Here is a 19161-nt window from a genome sequence, read left to right as displayed (position 1 = left end):
CCAGCTCCCCCCACCTGCTGGCAACCATGATATGTAGCTGTATCTGTGAGTTCAGGTTTTTTTAGATTCTACATATAAGTGAGATCATAAAGTATTTGCCTTTTTCTGTCTGACTTATTTTACTCAGCATAATGCTCTCAGGTTCCATCCATGTAGTCATGAATATCAGAAGTTTCTTCTTTTCTAAGGCTGAATAATATTCCTGTGTGTCTGTGTGTGTGTCTGTGTGTATAAAATACATGAATAAATAAAACATGGCATATATATATTCATCATTTGATGGACACTTAAGTTGTTTTCATGTCTTGGCTATTTTAAGTAATGCTCTAGTGAACTTGGGGGTACAGATATCTTTTTGAGTTAGTGCTTTCAATTCCTTTGAATAAATACTCAGAAGTGGAATTGCTGGATCATAGAGTAGTTCTATTTTTAATTTTTTGAGGATCCTCCATACTGTTTTCCAGAGCTGCTACACCAGCTTGCATTCCCACCCACAACGCACCCGGGTTCCCTTTTCTCCGCCTCCTCACCAACATTTTCCTATGAGAGGTGATATCTCACTTTCTTGAGACCTGTGGCAATATATTTGATTCTCTAAGCCTGTTCATCTAGAAAAAGAAGCAAAGAGTTTCACTTTGTATGTTGTTAAGGAGGTGAACTAATGCAGATAAAGGCTAGCATGGTCCTGGCACATAGCATCAGTAGTCACTAAATGTTAGCTCTTGAAATGGAATCTATACTAGAATCTCTTTCATTCTACTACTTGATGTTACACTTCATTCTGCTTTTCTGCCATTTTGTTTCCAGATTAGAGCAGTTACTTCAAGCTCCCTGGAGAATTAGAGGCATTGCTTTGATAGAGTATGTCACTGTGGCTCAAAGTTTCCTAGATAGAACTGTGGTCCTAGATGACACTTTTTTTTTCCCGTCCCTCTTTTCTTCTGTTTCTCATCTCTGACCCCCACACTTCACCCACTCTGATCCCCTCCTGATATTTCTTCAGTTTGGATCTGGCTCCATCTGCTTACAGATCAAGATAATTTATGGCCATAGAGTTTGATTGCTGGGTTTTGTTTCCCCACTGCTGACTTTCTATAAGCCCAACCTATTCATGTGACCTTCTCAGATGAAGCTCATGCCTCTGATGGGTCTTTAAAATGTTGGGTAGTATCCTACATATCAAAATGTCTGTGTCCCTGTATGTACTTCTGCCGGAGGCTACGACATGAAGAAATCAGGTTGCATTTATCTGCGTTGTGGGTAGACAGTCTACTTATGTCTGTCTCTTGGTCTCTCTCAGGCACCTAACATCTCAGTTTCCCTATACTGTCCCAGATTCATGCTGTTGTCCTAAAGAAATTATTAACAGTATCCTACTTTCCTCTCAAAAGTATCTTGAGCTTGGGAAGATATATTATAAGGTCATCCTACCTTTTGAGATAGGTATATATTTAAATTTTGTTTCAAGTAGAAAAGATGATGGGTTATCAGGCAAAAAATGTTTTTTCAGTATTATAATAAGTGTGATAAAGCAAGTCAAATGAAAGTCATAATTTTAAAAAATGGTATTTCAAAGAGTTTTTTTTCTGTAGTGCAAACTGGAATGTGTTTTTATCATAGCAAGTAGTGTTTTGGAAAACTTGGAAGAGGCTTGCTACATAATTTACATTTTAAATGGTCAACCCTTGTTCAGTGGAATAAGGATAAGCAAGCTAAGAATGATCAAGGGGAAAACACATCACACATTTTTTTATGCTTTTGAAACCTTCTCCTCTTCTTTTTCTCACTTCACTTCATGTAACTGAGTAGAACGCATCTTTTACAAAGAAGTGTGAACAAGAAGTCTAATAATACTCAGAATTAGAAGGAGCTGGCAGTTTGTTCATCCTAAAATTGTACAGCCATATTAAGATACAACAGAGAGAAATTATGCAAGGAGCTGGGAGGGAAGACTCCCAGCTTTGTAACCATCAACTATCTCTACCTGAGCAGAAGAGACGTGAGTGGGTGTAAGTGCCACATACTATCAAACCATGTCAGTGATGGGGCCTGTGGTGGATAGAGAGAGACAACACGCACGTGGCTAACAAGGCCTGTGCTGAGTTATGGAGTGCTGTCTGCACACACGGCTGCTGCAGCTGCGGTGGAGCTCAGGGCTCCCAAGACAGGCCGGTTCGCAGGTTCACACATTCTCACCCATAGAGGAATCTATATTCCTGTCATTCCTCATGATACACATTGTGAGTTAATCAACTTCTTCCCTCCTCGGTGCTGTGGAAGGGCACAGGGCTATAATAGATGCAATGCAAAGTGCTGCCACCTGGTATGCAGCTGAAACAGAAAGTAGCACAATCCCAGAGGAGCTAGAATGGACGAGGAAACAAAAGGCAGCTTACGGCTGCCTTTATCAGGTGTCTGGCAGTAGACAAACCGGGCTTTATGGGAAGTTACAAAGAAGAAGCTGGATCTTATTCTTTCATTAGAGCACTATCAGGCCTCAAGATTAAATAAAATAAGTCTCTCAGACATGACACACTCTAATCTACACCTGGTTACTCTGAGCGATGGCGTGATTTACATGCAGCTCCAGCTTGTCTTTGACATGCTACCCACTCACATATTTGCATATTCCGAAGCTATACAAGCACAAAAATATTAAAATGAAATTCACTATACGTTACAGTAGAATGACATGTAATTTATTCATATAACTGACAGGCAGTACTCAGACTTCATTTAAATAAGTGATTACACAAATGTCTAATAATACTAAAATTGATAGTCAGAAGGTATAAAATACCATGGGTATGAAATGCCATGGTAAATACTATTCAACAGACTACAATCATAATTCCAAACTAAATCATGGTTTTTGAAATGATCTTTAGCAGTTTTGGAATGATTTGATTTTTTTTCCCCTTCCAAGCAATTTACTTTTTTCACTGATACAAGGCAAGGTCATTATTTTCAAGAACTATTACAGAAGGACACATTTTAGGTCCCTCTCTTGCAACACATTTTCTTGAAAATTGTTTTTTAATATAACCTCTTGACATTGAAAACAAACCAAGCACAGGTGCTTGGATCAGAACAGTGCCATGGCGTAACTCTGAGTTCAGCAAGAGGCAGGCAGTGAAAATCCTTTTGCAGCTTTTGAAGTATGCATACTTCTTTTCTGAGGCTCCAAGCATCATAAACATATTTAGGCGTCCAAGCCAGTAAAATTATGGGAATAAAATAATCTGGTATTCATATGACTATGACACAGTTGCAACTGGGGGAAGTTACAATATAATTCTGCCACACTTCAAACAAAGACAGCACCTACCTAAATTTGCTTCTTGTCAGCCTCATTATATTTTCACGAAGCGCAGCTGTGTTTGCAGGAATGGTTTGGCTTATCATGTGTCTGTCTGTCTGTATTACTTGAAAGTCATATACTTTATGGAATGAGTATACTTTTAGTGGAATGAAATTCAAGCGTGAACCTGGCCCGAAGAGCTAGCAACAGTGGTCATGAAACATATCAATAAATTAAAAGGCTTTCACAGAACAAGATTCAGCTAAATCTCTTACATACAAAATACAGCTAGAGAAATACAATTCTTCAGTGCTGAATTATGAGGGGGAGGAAAACAATCTAAAAAAATAGAAAACTCTCTCCATACCTGGGTGTCAAGGCAAATGTAACACTGCATAATGCCACAATATGAACAGTCACTGGATGACAGGTACTCCAGAAATAGTGGTATCTGAGGGTCTGGTAATTATGACCAAGAGATGAAAATACTGTACCAAAAGGCATGCATACAATCATTGTGCATTCAGTGTGTGAGCTGGGACCTAAGCAGGGATCTAACACGACAATGAGGCAGTGTTCTGGGGGTATCCGTTAAAACCAGCATGGGTGACTACATGTTGATTAGACCTTCTGAGGCAGCAAAGTGTGGACACAATGCCATGTCTGGGTTCTGCAGCTGTTTTATGATCCTCTTGCGGAATTTCTCCCGCACACGATTAAATTCCATTATGTCCATGGGGTCCTCTTCAATCCAAAACTTATGGAACTCATGCATCAAATAGCCTGTTATAAATAAGACAGTGATAAGAATGCAGGAGAAAAAAAGAAGTCCTTAATCACATTCAGAATCACTGAATGCTGAAAGAGGGGTTGGACCAAATGACAGCAACCATGGAGCTCAAAGAAGAGATCACGATGCAGCAGGTATTACTAGTAAAGATTATTCTTTAAAACTAGTGCAGTAGAAGCTACGAATCTGCAATATTTTTGCAATTGGTCCTGGAATTATTCTCATTCTTCCTAAGGATGAAGATAAATCAATTGTGCCATCTCTTGAACATGAATCACATCTGGAATAGAATCCTAAAGGCCAACAGTCACTACTTCATCCTTCCCCCCTGATTAAATTAACATAATGGTCTGACTTTTCAAAATTACTCCACTCACCTTTTTTTCTCTTGATATTTGATTTGAGTAAAGTTTTAAATTACTCTGACAAATCAAACAAATGTGTTCTGACAGTCGATTATGAGACAATAAAAATTGTAAATCAACTCTGAACACAGACTGGTCATTAAACTACATGAATTGTTAATAAGACCATCTTGCTCTGAAGCATGATGTCATATTGAAATACTCTTGTGTCTCAAAAATGTTATCACTGAATGATCTGGATTGGAAACATTTTTGGAATAAATGTTAAGTATTTGAATTTATTCACTGTGTTCTGTTTCCCCCACTGTGCACCCTCTCCCCACCAGATTCAGAATTGAAGTGTGAATAGCTTTTTAAAAAGACAGTAATAGATATTTGTATGTAGTAAACCTATTACAAGCTCAAGTGTCTCATTATGTATTAGAAAAAAGCATTTAAGGCTTTCCTTAAAGTATTAAAGCATTAAAACATTCCTAGTTAAAAAAACCAAATGTTATAGAAGCTTTTCTTAGTTTTAGCATTAGAGGGAGCAGAATATATTCTGGAGCCAGAAACCTGGTTTGAATCCTAGCTCTTCCACCTCCACAGGAAGCAGTGAGCAGCGGAAATGAGAGGGGGCATGGGAAGAGAATTTGGGAACAAGTATTCTCACTGCTAATAGTAAAAAAAAAAATTGTTTTTCTATTAAGTAGCTACTTACAAGAAAACCTTTAACATAGGTCCATAAACAGATTTTTAAAAATCTTTACCATATCTCACTGTAATACAAAATTAGAAGTGACCTTCTTTCCCACCCCCAACACACTTCCAGATATTGATCCACTTCCACAAACACACTAGTTTCTCGTCTGTTAAATATGCTTATACATCTTTATGTATATGGTCTCTCTACCGATACAGGAAGAAAGGTAGTAAGGAGAGAGAAAACTTATTTTATTTTTTTGGGATTTGACCATTGCATTTCTTTTACAATTGGATTATCTTTGGGCCCTCCACACATATTAACTGATGTGACAGTTTTTAGTATCTCTCGATGGGGACACATCAACCTCACTCAAATACCTCTGGGCCATGGCCACTCTTATTATGGAACCTGATCTCATCAGGGAAGTTCCAGATCACAGGTATCAGTCATCCCAGGGGCTGTCCTATCCATCTCTGTTTGCTCTGGTGCTTGGATTCCTGGAGGAAGCATCTGGCCTTGAGCTCTTCTGATGACAACATTGACATTAGCCTGTCTCATGCATGAAGAACCTTATTTTTAAAGAGTTTTTCCTCATATAGGGCCAAAGTCCGCTAACCTGTATTTCTTGGAACAGATTCAGTCCTTCTCCAACTCAAGTAATTGAAGTGTCTTTTATGCCCTGAGCTGCTCTTTTTTCTGGGTTAAGCATCCCTATTTTTCCTCACCATTTCTCACAGTCTGTTTTCTATTCTGGTTGTTTTAGTGCATACCAAGAGGAAGTTGTTTCCTCTGATCTCAGTATCTTATTCAACCAAAAGAATTCAATCATCTGTCCATTTCAGTGACTGAGAAAACTCCTAAAGTACCCTGCCGATGGTATGGGATACTCTTTAGACGTGCAGACCTCCCAGATCAACTATAGTTCAGTAAGATGAATCTCAGGGCACTAAAATATGAGATCCAGTGCTCTAAAAGATGCCCTCTTCTTAAGTTCCCTTGGCTTTTTTCTAAATATTATATTTTTTATGGTTTTAAGTGAAATCTATGATCATTTATACTTTCTTCTTCCTGTACTATATAAAATACATAATTTTTCTGACTTGGCCTCTGAGCTCAAATAAACACACCTGAGCTGTTTTGTATCTAGCGTCAGGCTTCTAATACTATGAATTAAAATCATACATGATGAGTTAAAAGCATCTCATGAGTGATAAGGTCTTTACCCTTATTGACAGTACTAAGAAGGTACTGTGAAAATTACCTTCTAATGAAGAATTCACTTTTATCATGATAATACAAAATATTCACCTTTCTACAGTGTGCTGGTATACTGGCAACTCATTCTAATGGTGATCTAGTAGAGTACAGAGTGTTAGAAGAATGCAGACCCATTTGGTTTCCCCATTTTTCTACCCTACATGCAATTACAGAAATACATTTTGAAAAGTTTAAAAGATAGGCAAGGATAAGACTAGAGGTTGGGTGGTTAACAATCAGACACTATTCTCAGGATCCTTCCTCTTAAGTCTACAAAAGTGAAGCTGTAAAGCTTATAGACTCTATCCCATCAGGAAAATAGAGATTGAATAACATGATTTTAATCAAATTGCAGAAATGGTGGTTTGACTTTCAGGGTACATAATTATACAACTCCACTCATTTTTACATTACAGAGTGTTCATATATCCACTTGGTCAATTGGTCAGTTGGTTCATCTGCCAATTAACAAATATGCAACAGATACAAGAAAAAAGTAGAGTTTCTGTGCTCCCTACTTCTCTGTCTCCTGGAGAGAGATACCCTGGTAGACAATTCCAGCTGATGATTCATTAGGTAAGGAAGCTAACAAAATGGTGTGGCAAGTAGAGGGAGGAAACAGAGGTCAGGCTATTGCTTACAGTCTCTTAATGAATTCTTAACAACAGCTTTGTGGAGTGGGTAGTGCAGATATAACTTTATTTAACAGATGACAACACTGGGCTTAGACAACATATTTAAATGGTGTACAATTACACAGTATAGCTGGAAATTGGAAGTGAGAACCTGAAATCATCTGACTTTCTACTACTGTACCTTTCCCAGTGGCTTCTCTTCCTCTGGTTCTTATTCTTACTGAATAGTCCCTTCATCTGAAGGTCAAAAGAAAGATAATTATTTTTTCATCTTCTGGTCATTGTACTTTCCTGTGCTCACTGCACCTAGCCTTACTTCATTTCATTGGAGCTTTAGATTGAATGCAATTTTTGTAGCATACTGCCTTGGCAGTGCAGTATTCACTGAATAATACTATAAAGTCAGAATGATAGAGACATTATTTTCTTATATTTTTTCACCTAGATGAAAATACCTGTTTAGAATACTAATTTAGTTTTCCAAGCCAAGTCTGTAGTGTATTTGTTGTTGCTTGAATGTATCTTGGTTTTGCTTCACTGCATTCAGTTAGTAGACAGCAGAGACATAAGCAAGGACACAGGTAATTGCAAGAATATTACAGAGGAAACGTGCAGAACTGATCGTGTCTGATGGAGGAACAATGAATTCAGGGCATGCTTTGATTCCTCTGGAGAGGAATGAGTCCCTATGTGTACATCCCGATTCATAAGGGGATTGCTGTTCTTTCTAAAAACTGGTGAGGGCCTTGGGAAATAAGTATCCCTATTGCATGCTACTCACCTGGGCTAGGGTTCTCTTGAAAGCCTATCAGTTCAGGCCAATGCTAAATTTTTCAGGAGAAACAAGACTGCCTTTCTTCCACAAAAGACATTATCTAATATTTTAGCTTCCCTCCCTCCCTCTTTCTTTCCTTCCTTCCCTCCATTCCTTTCTTCCTTCCATCTACTCACCCACTCACCCATCCAACAAATGTTTCCTGAGTACTTACTCTGTACAAGGCTCTATGTTGATGATACAGTAGTGATCACAAACAACAAAATGCCTGTCTCTAAGTGTCAGTTCATACGATTCTAATTTTGATTTTCTCCTGCCAGAGCTCCCCCACTGGGCGGCTTTTATTTTCTCCTCAATGCTCATGAATCCCAAATCTGTCCTTGTAATTCCTCATTTTCCATTATTAACAAGTCATAAAGTATATGTATTCTTAAATTTGCTCATTTTAATCTAAGTTACACATGCACATAGTTTAGAGTCATATAGTTTAACAAGTCTTGTTCCAGAAAACAGGCAAAAAACCAGCAGCACCTTCTGCCTTAATTACTGCTTCCCTTAATGGACATTTCAGCTCGTGCTGATTCTTTTAATTATTGACCCCATAGTTCTTTATAACATGATTGCCATTGCTTGATTTTTTGGACTTCCTGTGTAATAAGATGAAGATTTAGTTCCCTTTCACCCATTCCAACCACATTATCATGTATTTTCTAACAATTTTCTTTGTGTAGTATTACCAGCTTCCCTCTTTTTATTTACTTAGTTTTCACCCAGTTAACTCTAAACTATGCCATTGTCTTCACAGTGTGTTCAAACATGGTAGACATTCTATCAATTTCATATTCTTCAACTCTGCCAGAGCCTTCTAACCTGCTAAAATCTAGATTCATTATTCTCATCCTGCTGCACAGATACCACCTTGGGCTTTCCCTTCATCTTCATCCTTGAATATTCTCACTTGGTTCATATGATAGATTTCCTGCTCTGTGGACCCCATTTATTCCTTTCAGGATTACTCTCTTTGTGAAAGCATACACTTTAGGAGCTTCCTGTTAAAGGTACAAGGAGGTAAAATGTTTAAGACCTTGCATTTTAAAAACGTCTTTATTGTACACTCACACTTAATTGGGAAGTTAGCCTGCATATAGAAATCTAAACTAAAATCATATGCCCTTAGATTTAAAAAAAATATTCTCAAGTTTTTGAAGACATTATTCTACTGTCATCTAGAATTCAATGTTGCTGTTGAGAATTCCAGTGTCATCTTTTTTTTTTTTAATTCTTTTTTCCAGTGCCATCTTGATTCCCAATTCTTCATGTGGCAACTATGGAAATTTTTAGAACCATCTCTTTCTGTTATCATAAAATTTTACAATCATATGGACCTTGGTGTGTATCTATTTTAATTTATTATGCTGGTTCTTTCCTGTTTGTTTATTTTTTAAATTTTTAAATTTTTTTGGTTCTTACTAGTTTATATATGAAAAGTCATCCTTTATAGTTACTGGAAATTTTTCTTATTTTTTTTATTTCCTCTTTTTAATGTTATTGGTCTTTTTCCAATATTCTTTTTCTGGAAATTCCATTATTCATATATAAGAAGACTTCTAAAATGGTCCTTTAATATCTTGACTTTTATTTTCTATTTTTCATTTATGAAACAAATTTTTCATTTGTTCTACTTTCTGGGAGTGTTTCCAGTTTTATCTTCAAATTCTTTTTGGTGATTTCATTTACACTATCTGATTTTTAATTTCTAAGAGCACTCTTTTGTCTTCTGGATGTGTGTTCTGTAGCCTCTTGTTCTTGTTTCAAAATTAAAATTTCTTAATTCCTTGGGGATACTAGTGATACATATTTTTGAAGTTTTCCTCCCCTGCATAGTTTCTGTTTCCTTCTAGTGGTTTTATTTCTGCTTGTTTTGGACTCTCTCCTTGCTTGAGGCTTTCATCACTATTCTTGTTATCTAGTGCTGCTTATGAAATTATTCCAAAATCTAGTGGCTTTTAATACACTCATGAATTCAGTGGATTAGGACTTCAGAAAGGGCCTAGGAGGGATGGTTCCACACATCTGGAGTCTCAACTGGGAAGACCTGAAGGTGGGGTGACTTGATAGCTGGTGGCATGAATCATTTGGAGGTCTGTGGTGGACACTGGCTACCAGTTTGGACCTCATCTGGAACTGTCTGTGAGATCACCTAGGTATGGCCACTCCATCTGTCCTAGACTTCCTCACAACATGTAGAGATCAGAACTGTTACACGATGGCTCATGCCTTCATGCCTCTCAGCTCAGTCTCTGAGAACCAGGTAAAACCCTTGTCTCACATAGTCTTGGAAGTCACATAGTGTCAATTCTGCTATACTCTACTGGCCAAACAACTGGTCAGCCTAGATTCAAAGGGTAAGAGGAACAAACAAACCCTCTCTTACTGAATGGGAGGAGTGTCAAAGAATCTGAGGACATGTTTTGAACACTAAGACAGCTGATAATCCTTGGCTGTCTGAATATTTTTTACAAAATAAAAAGCCAGAGACTAAAAGCTTATTGGAAGCCCTGAGCATATAGGTAGGGCTTCTTGAATGTGAGCATGACTGTAGATTGATAATAGCTGGGTTGTTTCACTGAGGAGACCCAGGGGTCAGCATCTCGTAACCTCCTTTCTGTTGGGCTGCTCTGATAACCCAGAGAAGTTCCCATCAATCTTGTGACTGGCTGCCAAAGTTAGAGGAATGGGGGAGGAGAAGCCACCTGCATGATTCAGTCCTCATTAGCATTTTCAGTATGGTTTGCCAGCAGCTGTACCTGCTGCTCATCAGACCACAGACCCTTTGTTTTCTCCTCTTTGGAGAATAATCTACCACACTCTCCTGGGGCGGGGGGCAAGGGAAGGACAGAAGCTGTGTCCTAGGGAAGGGGATTTGGGCCTCTAAGAGTTTCTTAACATACTTTCAAGCAATCTTGCTGTTTTTGATCCTGCCTTCACCCCTATTTTCAGCACACCAAAATACTGCCAACTCCTGAACCTTTTGGGAGGTTCTGTGGAAATACATCAGATTGCTTCTTACCTTTCCACACTACCTATTTGGTATTTGCTTTCTCAGGGTTACTGAATCAGTTATCATTTCATCTGTTTTCCAGCTTCCAAAATGAGGTTTTTCCTGCCTCATTCTTGATTTTTCCTGTTATTATAAGGATTTATGCTTCCTTGGAAAAATTCTTTTACATTAACTTTAGTGAAGTCTCAAAAGGGAACATGATACATCCATCAATTATGCCATCTCTAACCAGAAGTCCTGATTAAGCAGATACTAAAAATGACAAAAAGATAACATAAGCACTACTAATTTAGGATTTTAGGTGAAATAAATTGCTGTTAACTCTGTCACATTGTAAAAATGAACTGGGCACCAATAGTCCCCTGCAGTGTATTTGGGATGAACAGCTGATCTGCTCAGCAAATTAACAGAAGAGCTGAAAGAAATATTATAGAGAAGGAAAATTTTGAAATTTTCTTGCTAAGAAAGCCTAAGTATAAGGCTCTCAAAGCAGTAAGCATGGTTTAAATGACATTTCTCCTTTAAATTGCCCAGTTTGCTTAGTGACTTGGAATATCTTTCCATGTTTCTCCAAACCAGTCTGTGTGGCCTGCAAGGTCACCATGACATTCAGATTTTAGGATTCTGTCTCTAAGAATGTAAAGTACCACCTCTGGGCTCTGTCATAAAGTCTTGTTCTTTATCTTCTGAAACCTCAGTATAGCTGCAACTCCAAGGATACTGTGCATTAATACTAACTTCTGAATCACTACTTGTGGTGGCAGGAAAAGCAGTGCCAGTGCTAGCTCCACCACTATCAGTTTCACTCACTAAACCAAGATCTCCTCTTTCTCATGTTCATTAGGCACTAACTATGGAACTAGCTAATAAAAACTCTTTATCCATTATCTCACTTTATCTTCTTATCAACTCTACGAGGAAATACTCCTTTTATACCTGACATAACCAAGGCTTAGAGAGGTTGGGAAACATAGATTTGGGAGTCAACACAGGCTGTCTTCTGAACCTGCACTCTTAAGTGCTATGCCGTGCAGGATCAGAAGGAGAGAGATACCCAGACCAGAAGTTGATATGGTGGATATTATGCAAGAGCTGAGAAAGAGAAAAATCCATGATGCTTGAAAATATTACTGTAGAGTTTTGAATGAGAAAACAACAAACTCAAAACCAAAGGGGAAGTTCAAAGATCCCAAAGCAGCCAAATAGCAAAGATCTCTCAGCTTTGCTTCTGGCGTAGAATGTTCCATAGACACTATATTGATAATTCAGCAGCAGGACACTTACAAAATGTTTGCTGGAAATGAGACAGTGTTGGAGCTTCTGGGGCGATGTTGTAGAAGTGAGTTTTTAGGGCTCCACTCACCAGTAGATTATATGCCAAATCAGTTATATTGATGCCCACGATTGCAAATGAGTACCTGTAAAGTGCAAACCACAAAACCAACTATGTGTCACACAAGCACTTAAAAATAATCTAATTTTTAAATTACTGTTAAATTATCAAAGAGGCAGGTTGACATTCTGTTTCTACCCAATCTCTACCCTGAATTTGCAACTTTGAAAATGCCAGTAATGTAACCAAGAGAATTAAGAATCCATATGCTTTGATTTGGTAATTCTGTTTTCAAATATACAAGAGGAAAATATCAGAAATGAAGAGCTTTATACTCAAGGATACTCATTATAGCATTATTTATAATGGCAAAGACATGGAAACTATGCAGATATTCTAAAAAAAAAGATGAATGGTGAAATAAATTATAGTAATCTCATATAATATAGCCAATAAATACCATATTCCTAAAGGCTATTTAAGTAGGAAACATTATATATGAAACAAGCCAGGTTTTATTATATGTTCACAAATGTGCACAAAAAGAGGGCAAGAATGAAGTGCCACCAAATATTACTGTTCTATGTTAGAGGAATAAGATTGAGGTGATTTCTTTTTTGCTTGCTTTCTTGTATTTTCTATATTTTCCATAATTAGCCATATATTACTTTTAAAATGAGGCAAAATTTAATTATCTTAACACTCGGTATATTTCTTATTTCCTTTTCTATATGGCTATCAAAAGTTAAATGGAATCGAGCTCTTTCAGTCTCTGGGTTATATAAATCTAGCACATAAAAGAAAGGAGTTCTCCATTCAGAAATAGTTTTGAATGAAATAGGGCATTAAAATAAAACCTCTAAAGTAAATTTATAATTTAATAACCTGATACTTGATAAAAATTCTTAAAACTACTAGGTAAATTATTTTTTTTTTAAAAAAGTAGGTTCCACACCCAGCATGGAACACAGTACAGCACCTGAACTCATGACCTTGAGATCAACACCTGAGCTGAGGGACACTTGGGTGGCTCAGCGGTTGAGCATCTGCCTTCAGCTCAAGGTGTGATCCGGGGTCTAAGGATCAAGTCCCAGATTGGGCTACCTGAGAGGAGTCTGTTTCTCCCTCTGCCTGTGTCTCTCCTCTCACTCTGTGTCTCTCATGAATAAATAAATAAAATCTTAAAAAAACAAACAAACAAAGCCTGAGCTGAGATCAAGAGTCTAGTGCTTAACACAACTGAGCCACCCTACCTATGGAATACAATGATAAATGATGATTTCTGAAAATCATTTTCATATAGTTATATCTTTGTAAATATTGTCAGTGGTCAAAAGCGAAGTAGTACCATAGAATCATACAAATGAATCCAAAAACTTATAAACAGCTTCTTTTAAAAGTTCAGCTGGATTATATATTTCCATCAGGGCATTCTTCATCTTTGTCGTGTTTTAGGACATTTTTATTCTGGTTCTGGTTCTTACAACCTTTATATATGAAATCCCACACTCACCCAATTGCTTTATCCATCCTTTTCTTCTCCCATTCTGCTTTGCTGAATTTGCTGAATGAATAAAGAAATAAGATTTAATCTCTAATTGGTACTTGTTCTCTTTTAATGTTTATATTCAAACTTTTGACTACATGCAGAGATATCTGTAACTCAGTTCTCAAACACTAATCAACTTAAATGTTACCAACTAAAAATCCACAGTAAAATTTATGTGGAGCTCAGAAATGGGATTATTTAAAGACCTGCTACTTATTCCGTATTCCCTTTAGTGCTGCAGTGGGAGACAGTCCTTAAGGTGAAACACTAATGTACTTTTTTAATGGGATCATTGATTATCAACCAGTACTTCTTCCTTGAACCTTTGCCTGGTATGTCTCTTCTACCCAGGAGTGCCCTTGCCCTCTCATGATTCCCCACTGCATTTCCTTTGGTTTTATTTCATGGCCTCTATCCTATTCACTCTTATTTGTGATGTCTGGCTCACAGTAGATGCCAAATAAATGTTTATTGATGAATAAAGTAGTGAACTAGTGAAAGGAAGACAGAGAGAGAGGAAGGAAGGATATATAGGTTTTAAAAATTCTGTTCCAGGGGATCCCTGGGTGGCGCAGCGGTTTAGCGCCTGCCTTTGGCCCAGGGCGCGATCCTGGAGACCCGGGATCAAATCCCACGTCGGGCTCCTAGTGCATGGAGCCTGCTTCTCCCTCTGCCTGTGTCTCTGCCTCTCTCTCTCTCTCTCTCTCTCTCTGTGTGTGTGTGACTATCATAAATAAATAAAAATTAAAAAAAAATAAAAATTCTGTTCCAATAAGTGCTATGGCATTTCCTCTGTCTAGGCTAAGACAGCTAAACTATATGAGTTCCACTTTAATCCATTTTATAATTTGAGCTTCTCAATAAGACTTTGTAGAAAGGGCTCTATCATTGAAGCATCCTGAAAATACTGCTTTGCGTTCTTTTACTTTGTGGACTTGCAGGTCCTTCCCATTCTCTCTTACTCCATACTGCCAGTGTTTTGTAAACAGGAACCACGTTCCACTTCTCTTTGTGGCTAATGTAATCCTCATTTTACAGTAAAAAAAATGTGGTTAGCATTTGAACTAAATAACATTTTAAAATTAATGAACATTTAGCTTCCATCTAAGTAGGGTTAAAAGACACATGTAATACACACAGCACGAGACCAGGAAAATGTACAAAACTGATATTTTAATTGATATGTACTTTCTACTCTGCAAATGACTGGCTCTAATCAAAGTGACTTCTTCATTCATGTTAAAATATGCACCTCTTTTTAAAGTGTAGCTGCCTACAAACCAACCAACCACCCAGCCAAAAAGGCATTGGGAGATTTTTACTTAAAAGACTCACATCTGAACTAAACTGAATTAAGGGTGAAATTTAAGAAAATCTATATAAACAAATTTATAAGCACCTATTTTCTCTTAACAAAAGTTTATAAATATACAGTGTCTCTGCATTTGTTAAATGAAACCTCTGTCTGCATTGGAAATGCAAGAAAAGGCCAAATGACCTCCACCCATTTGATTACTTACAGGATATCCTGATCCAAATAGAATAAATCATTTCTTTAAGAAATACACAACAGCAACAGCAACAACAACAATCAAACAGGCAAAATTCTCCTCTTAAACTTGAATGTACTTATGTCCCTCAAGGTACTTTAGGACTGAACAGATTGGAGGTTTACAAGGGCAGTAACAGCAGACAGGAAAGAACTTTCCTTAGTATACATTACTGCTCAACCCCCGAAATATTCAGGGTCTGACAATCCTTGCTGTCACAAGTGGTTAATATATACTTATTTCAGACATTGGTGAAGGATGGTAGCATTTTAAAAACATTCTGCTTTGTGTTTATTGACATTTACCATAAATATGAAGTGATCAATATTTGAAGTCTGTCTACTCAAGTTTATGGTGGCTTGAGGGACAAAGAAAGCAGGGTAGCTTTATCTCTATGCCCCTCACACACTCGCTAGTCTCTTCTTAAGTAAGAGTATTTACACACAGATTCTCAAATATTGTCCTCTGATGGTTGACACAAGAGATAAAACTATAAAGCCTTTCTTTGAGAATGGCTCACAGATAAAATTTATCACCTCATAATGATTGATCAAAAAAATATATATTTTAAGCTTATTGTCACTTCCCTGCGACCATGGAGGATTCCCATGTTTTTGCTGACGCTCTTCCAGGAACACCTGAGTCTATACATAGATTCCCCAGACAATTTTAATTGGAGGGAGTTCAACATCTCTACATTACAGAAATATGCAATTCAGAAAATATTGTTAAAAATTAAAATAGCTTGATTTTGACCATGTGATATATCAAGAAAGAGCTGAGTGATTTTACTGTTTTTCCTCAAAGTAAATAAAAGGTAAAGAAAATGAAAGTGTAATCTTATAAAAGATCATAGATAAAAATTTTGAAAGTACAGTGTAATTAAATGAACCTTAGCCAAATGAAGCTCAAACAAGTATGATAGTAAGGTGGCAGGGACAAAGTCAATCTGTTTCTGAATTTTGAGAATGGTATAAAATTTTGGATTTATTTATTAAATATGAACACTATAAGAAACTTGGCATTCTGAAGAGAAAAAAAGTGATACAAAAGCATGACTGCAAAATGGCAGAACTCCTTATATATAATAACTATTACTTATAATAGTGAAGTTACAAGTATATTAATAGAAGAGCAGAATTACTCTATGCAACAAAACTTCCAAATAAAATGTCCCTCTCTGAGGAGTAGATGAGGTCAGGGCATGTACTGATGTGTTCAGACATTACGTGAAGTACTCAATGTGTTTCTCTGATCAGGTACAGCCATGACTGTAGAAAGGCTCTTTGAAATTTTCTGTTAGGTTGATCTAATCTGGTTTTCCTCCACTAACACACAACCCAAATATAATGAAATATATTAGATAAAAAGCCAGTGTTTGTTTTTTAAATTTTTTTCATGAATTTATATTTCTGTAAAAGTTCTTACCCATACTTATTCTAAAATAAAAGCAACAAAACACAAGAGCAAACAAAAAATACCTTATTTCCTCTTTAGTGATATCCCTTCACGTAATCAGTTAAAGAAAAAAAATTAGGAAGGTAAATGAAAATGTAGAAAATTTAGGATCTAGATTTTTATCAAGGAAAATAAAAAAGTCTCAACATTCCAGATTTCTCAGTTGGCCCCTGACTTCATGACTCCCATCTCCTCTCTGTTTCCCCGTCGTGGGGCATGTGCTCCATCGTGCTCCCTTGTCTCTGAAATCTTTCTTTTAGACTTTGCTTTCTCCTTCCATGTCTACCTCCTTAATCCTCTGGACACCTGCAATGTTTTCAGTCCCTTTAAATACTTGTCTCACTTGAACAGTGACACTTTACATCTTGAATCCCTTCAGGTAGTAAGTACCTGAAGTTTTAACCCTCCTAATCAGTATTGGTCCAAAGGGTTCATTTGAAAGAGCTTTAAGCTTCACTTCTGGCGAGTTGATGTTCCTGAGAATCCCACTGACACCTCTGTGGAGGAGAACTTCCTCCTACCTAACACACAAGTCTAATCCATCTTTTATTTTCAGCAGTTACCTGCATTTTGGATGAAGAGAGTCAGAGAGGACCTGCTGAGCCGCTGCAGAATCCCTTTCTGCAAAATACCTGTAGTTAGAGGGAAAAAAAGCCACAGCTCCATACCTGTTGGATGCATTCATTTTAATCCAGTTTCAGGCCATTTTGCATTCAGAGATACACACCAGCAGAAGATTCCCACTTGTTTCAGCTCTTACAGAGAATGGATGGCTTTTCATAATAGAATTTTCCAGATAGGATGATGGTATAATAAGATAGTTGTAAAACCCACACAGATTTAGGAATGTATCAAGTGGGTTTGAAAAATCTTAACTTTGCCATTCTCCAGGGAGCTAAGGGTATTTGCAGTAAGAAGGGTGATAGACGGGGCAGGATGAAGGACACTCAGAAGTTAGAAGTGGCCTGGATGAAGGGACATGGGGAGGAGCTGTGACAGCTAAGGGGCAGAGAGAGGAAGAAAATGGAGGAGGGGAGACACGATGTGCATTTTTCTTGGAGAATATTCATGGGTATTTGAATTCTGGATGAATGCAAAATACGGTGCTAAAAAGCAAAATTCTACCCTGGGGAAAAAGGGCAAGGAATTTCTTAAAAATACACACATTTACCTACCTTCTAAAATATACCACAAGAAGTATTTCATAAAGACAGTAACAAAATAAAACATTACCATTTGTTATTTAATTTGACATCTATATATTTCCCAATAAATCTGAAGCATAAAACAAACTCTTGAATTTTCTCTCATGAAATTTCAAACCACAGTCAGCAGTTTTAATACACATGTCCGTGATTATTAATGAAATGGAGTCTCTTTTCTTACTTTTTCTTATTCAATTCAGAGCTTTGTTTTGTTTTGTTTTGTTTTGTCTTTTCTGACTTTTGTTGGCCATCTAGAAAACCTGGATTTCTTTTGTGTCTTATCCATACTTTTTGGTTGAGCATATCTAAAAATATCTTCAAACAAATAAGACAGATAACCCTATAGAGAATAATATACTGGATAGGGATCATTTATCATTTATGTGAGTGTCAGACTTGGCTTGTCCTTCCACTTTGTTTATGGTGACTTATCTTACAGAAGTTTTTAATTTTAACGTGTGAAATGTACTGGTTTTTGTCCTATAGCTTATGTTTTTTTTTTCTTTGTCTTTAAGGGATCCCTCCTTACATATCTGAAAGATTATCTCCTAGAAGTTATAAAGACTTGTTTTTGACATTCAATTTGTAAAACCGAGATTGAGAAGAGATATTTTATTTTCTTTCTCCTTAGCTCTACCTATTCAAAAGCTCATCCTTTCTCCACTTGTCACAATACCTTTGTCCTCAAAATTTACTTTTTATTCATTCATGTTATGTAATAATGTGGCATTTACAACATTTCATAAAAGAATAGGTGATTATTAAACATCTCAAATTTAAAATAAAGGCAAAGATCTGGGAGAAAAATGAGGTGCATCAAAAATGACTAAGGGGCATTGTAACATGGCAGAGGAGTAGGTGCCTCAACTCACCTGGCCCCACCAACTTACCTAGATAACTTTCAAACCATCCTGAAAACCTAAGAATTTGACCTGAGATTTAAAGAGAAAACAGCTGGAACGCCACAGACAGAAGGGTTTTCGTTTCTAACAAGGTAGGAAGGCGGAAAAAATAAAAAAGAAACAAGGGGGCGGGGCGCGGCGAGGAGCTGGGTAGGGCGGGTGTGTGTGTGTGAAAGTCTCCAGGCTGGTAAGCCCAGCCGGGGAGAAGCAGGAACTTTAAAAAATCCCCACCGGATTCTTCCCGGACAGAAAGGCGCTTAGCAGGGAACTCGGGTAGAACCGCAGGAGGGGCAGT

General features: G+C 37.3%; 1 protein-coding gene across 7 annotated transcripts in view; it reads right to left on the bottom strand.

The window, feature by feature from the left end:
• Positions 1–2687: 2687 nt before the first annotated feature.
• The window catches only part of ELMOD1 (ELMO domain containing 1), a 93785-nt gene continuing 77311 nt past the window's right edge, over positions 2688–19161 (bottom strand). For all 7 annotated transcript variants that reach the window (XM_055305458.1, XM_055305461.1, XM_055305464.1 and 4 more), the window contains 4 exons: positions 17323–17391; positions 13716–13766; positions 12154–12287; positions 2688–4084 (listed from right to left, as the gene is read on the bottom strand). In XM_055305458.1, coding sequence (XP_055161433.1) covers positions 3912–4084; positions 12154–12287; positions 13716–13766; positions 17323–17391 — 427 coding nt within the window. In that variant the 3' untranslated portion in view covers positions 2688–3911. The remainder of the gene's footprint in view (positions 4085–12153; positions 12288–13715; positions 13767–17322; positions 17392–19161) is intronic.

Source organism: Nyctereutes procyonoides, unplaced genomic scaffold, assembly GCF_905146905.1.
Source record: "Nyctereutes procyonoides isolate TBG_1078 unplaced genomic scaffold, NYPRO_anot_genome, whole genome shotgun sequence".
In the NCBI taxonomy this organism is placed as follows: Eukaryota; Metazoa; Chordata; class Mammalia; order Carnivora; family Canidae; genus Nyctereutes; species Nyctereutes procyonoides.
This window is presented reverse-complemented; position numbering and strand designations above follow the sequence as displayed.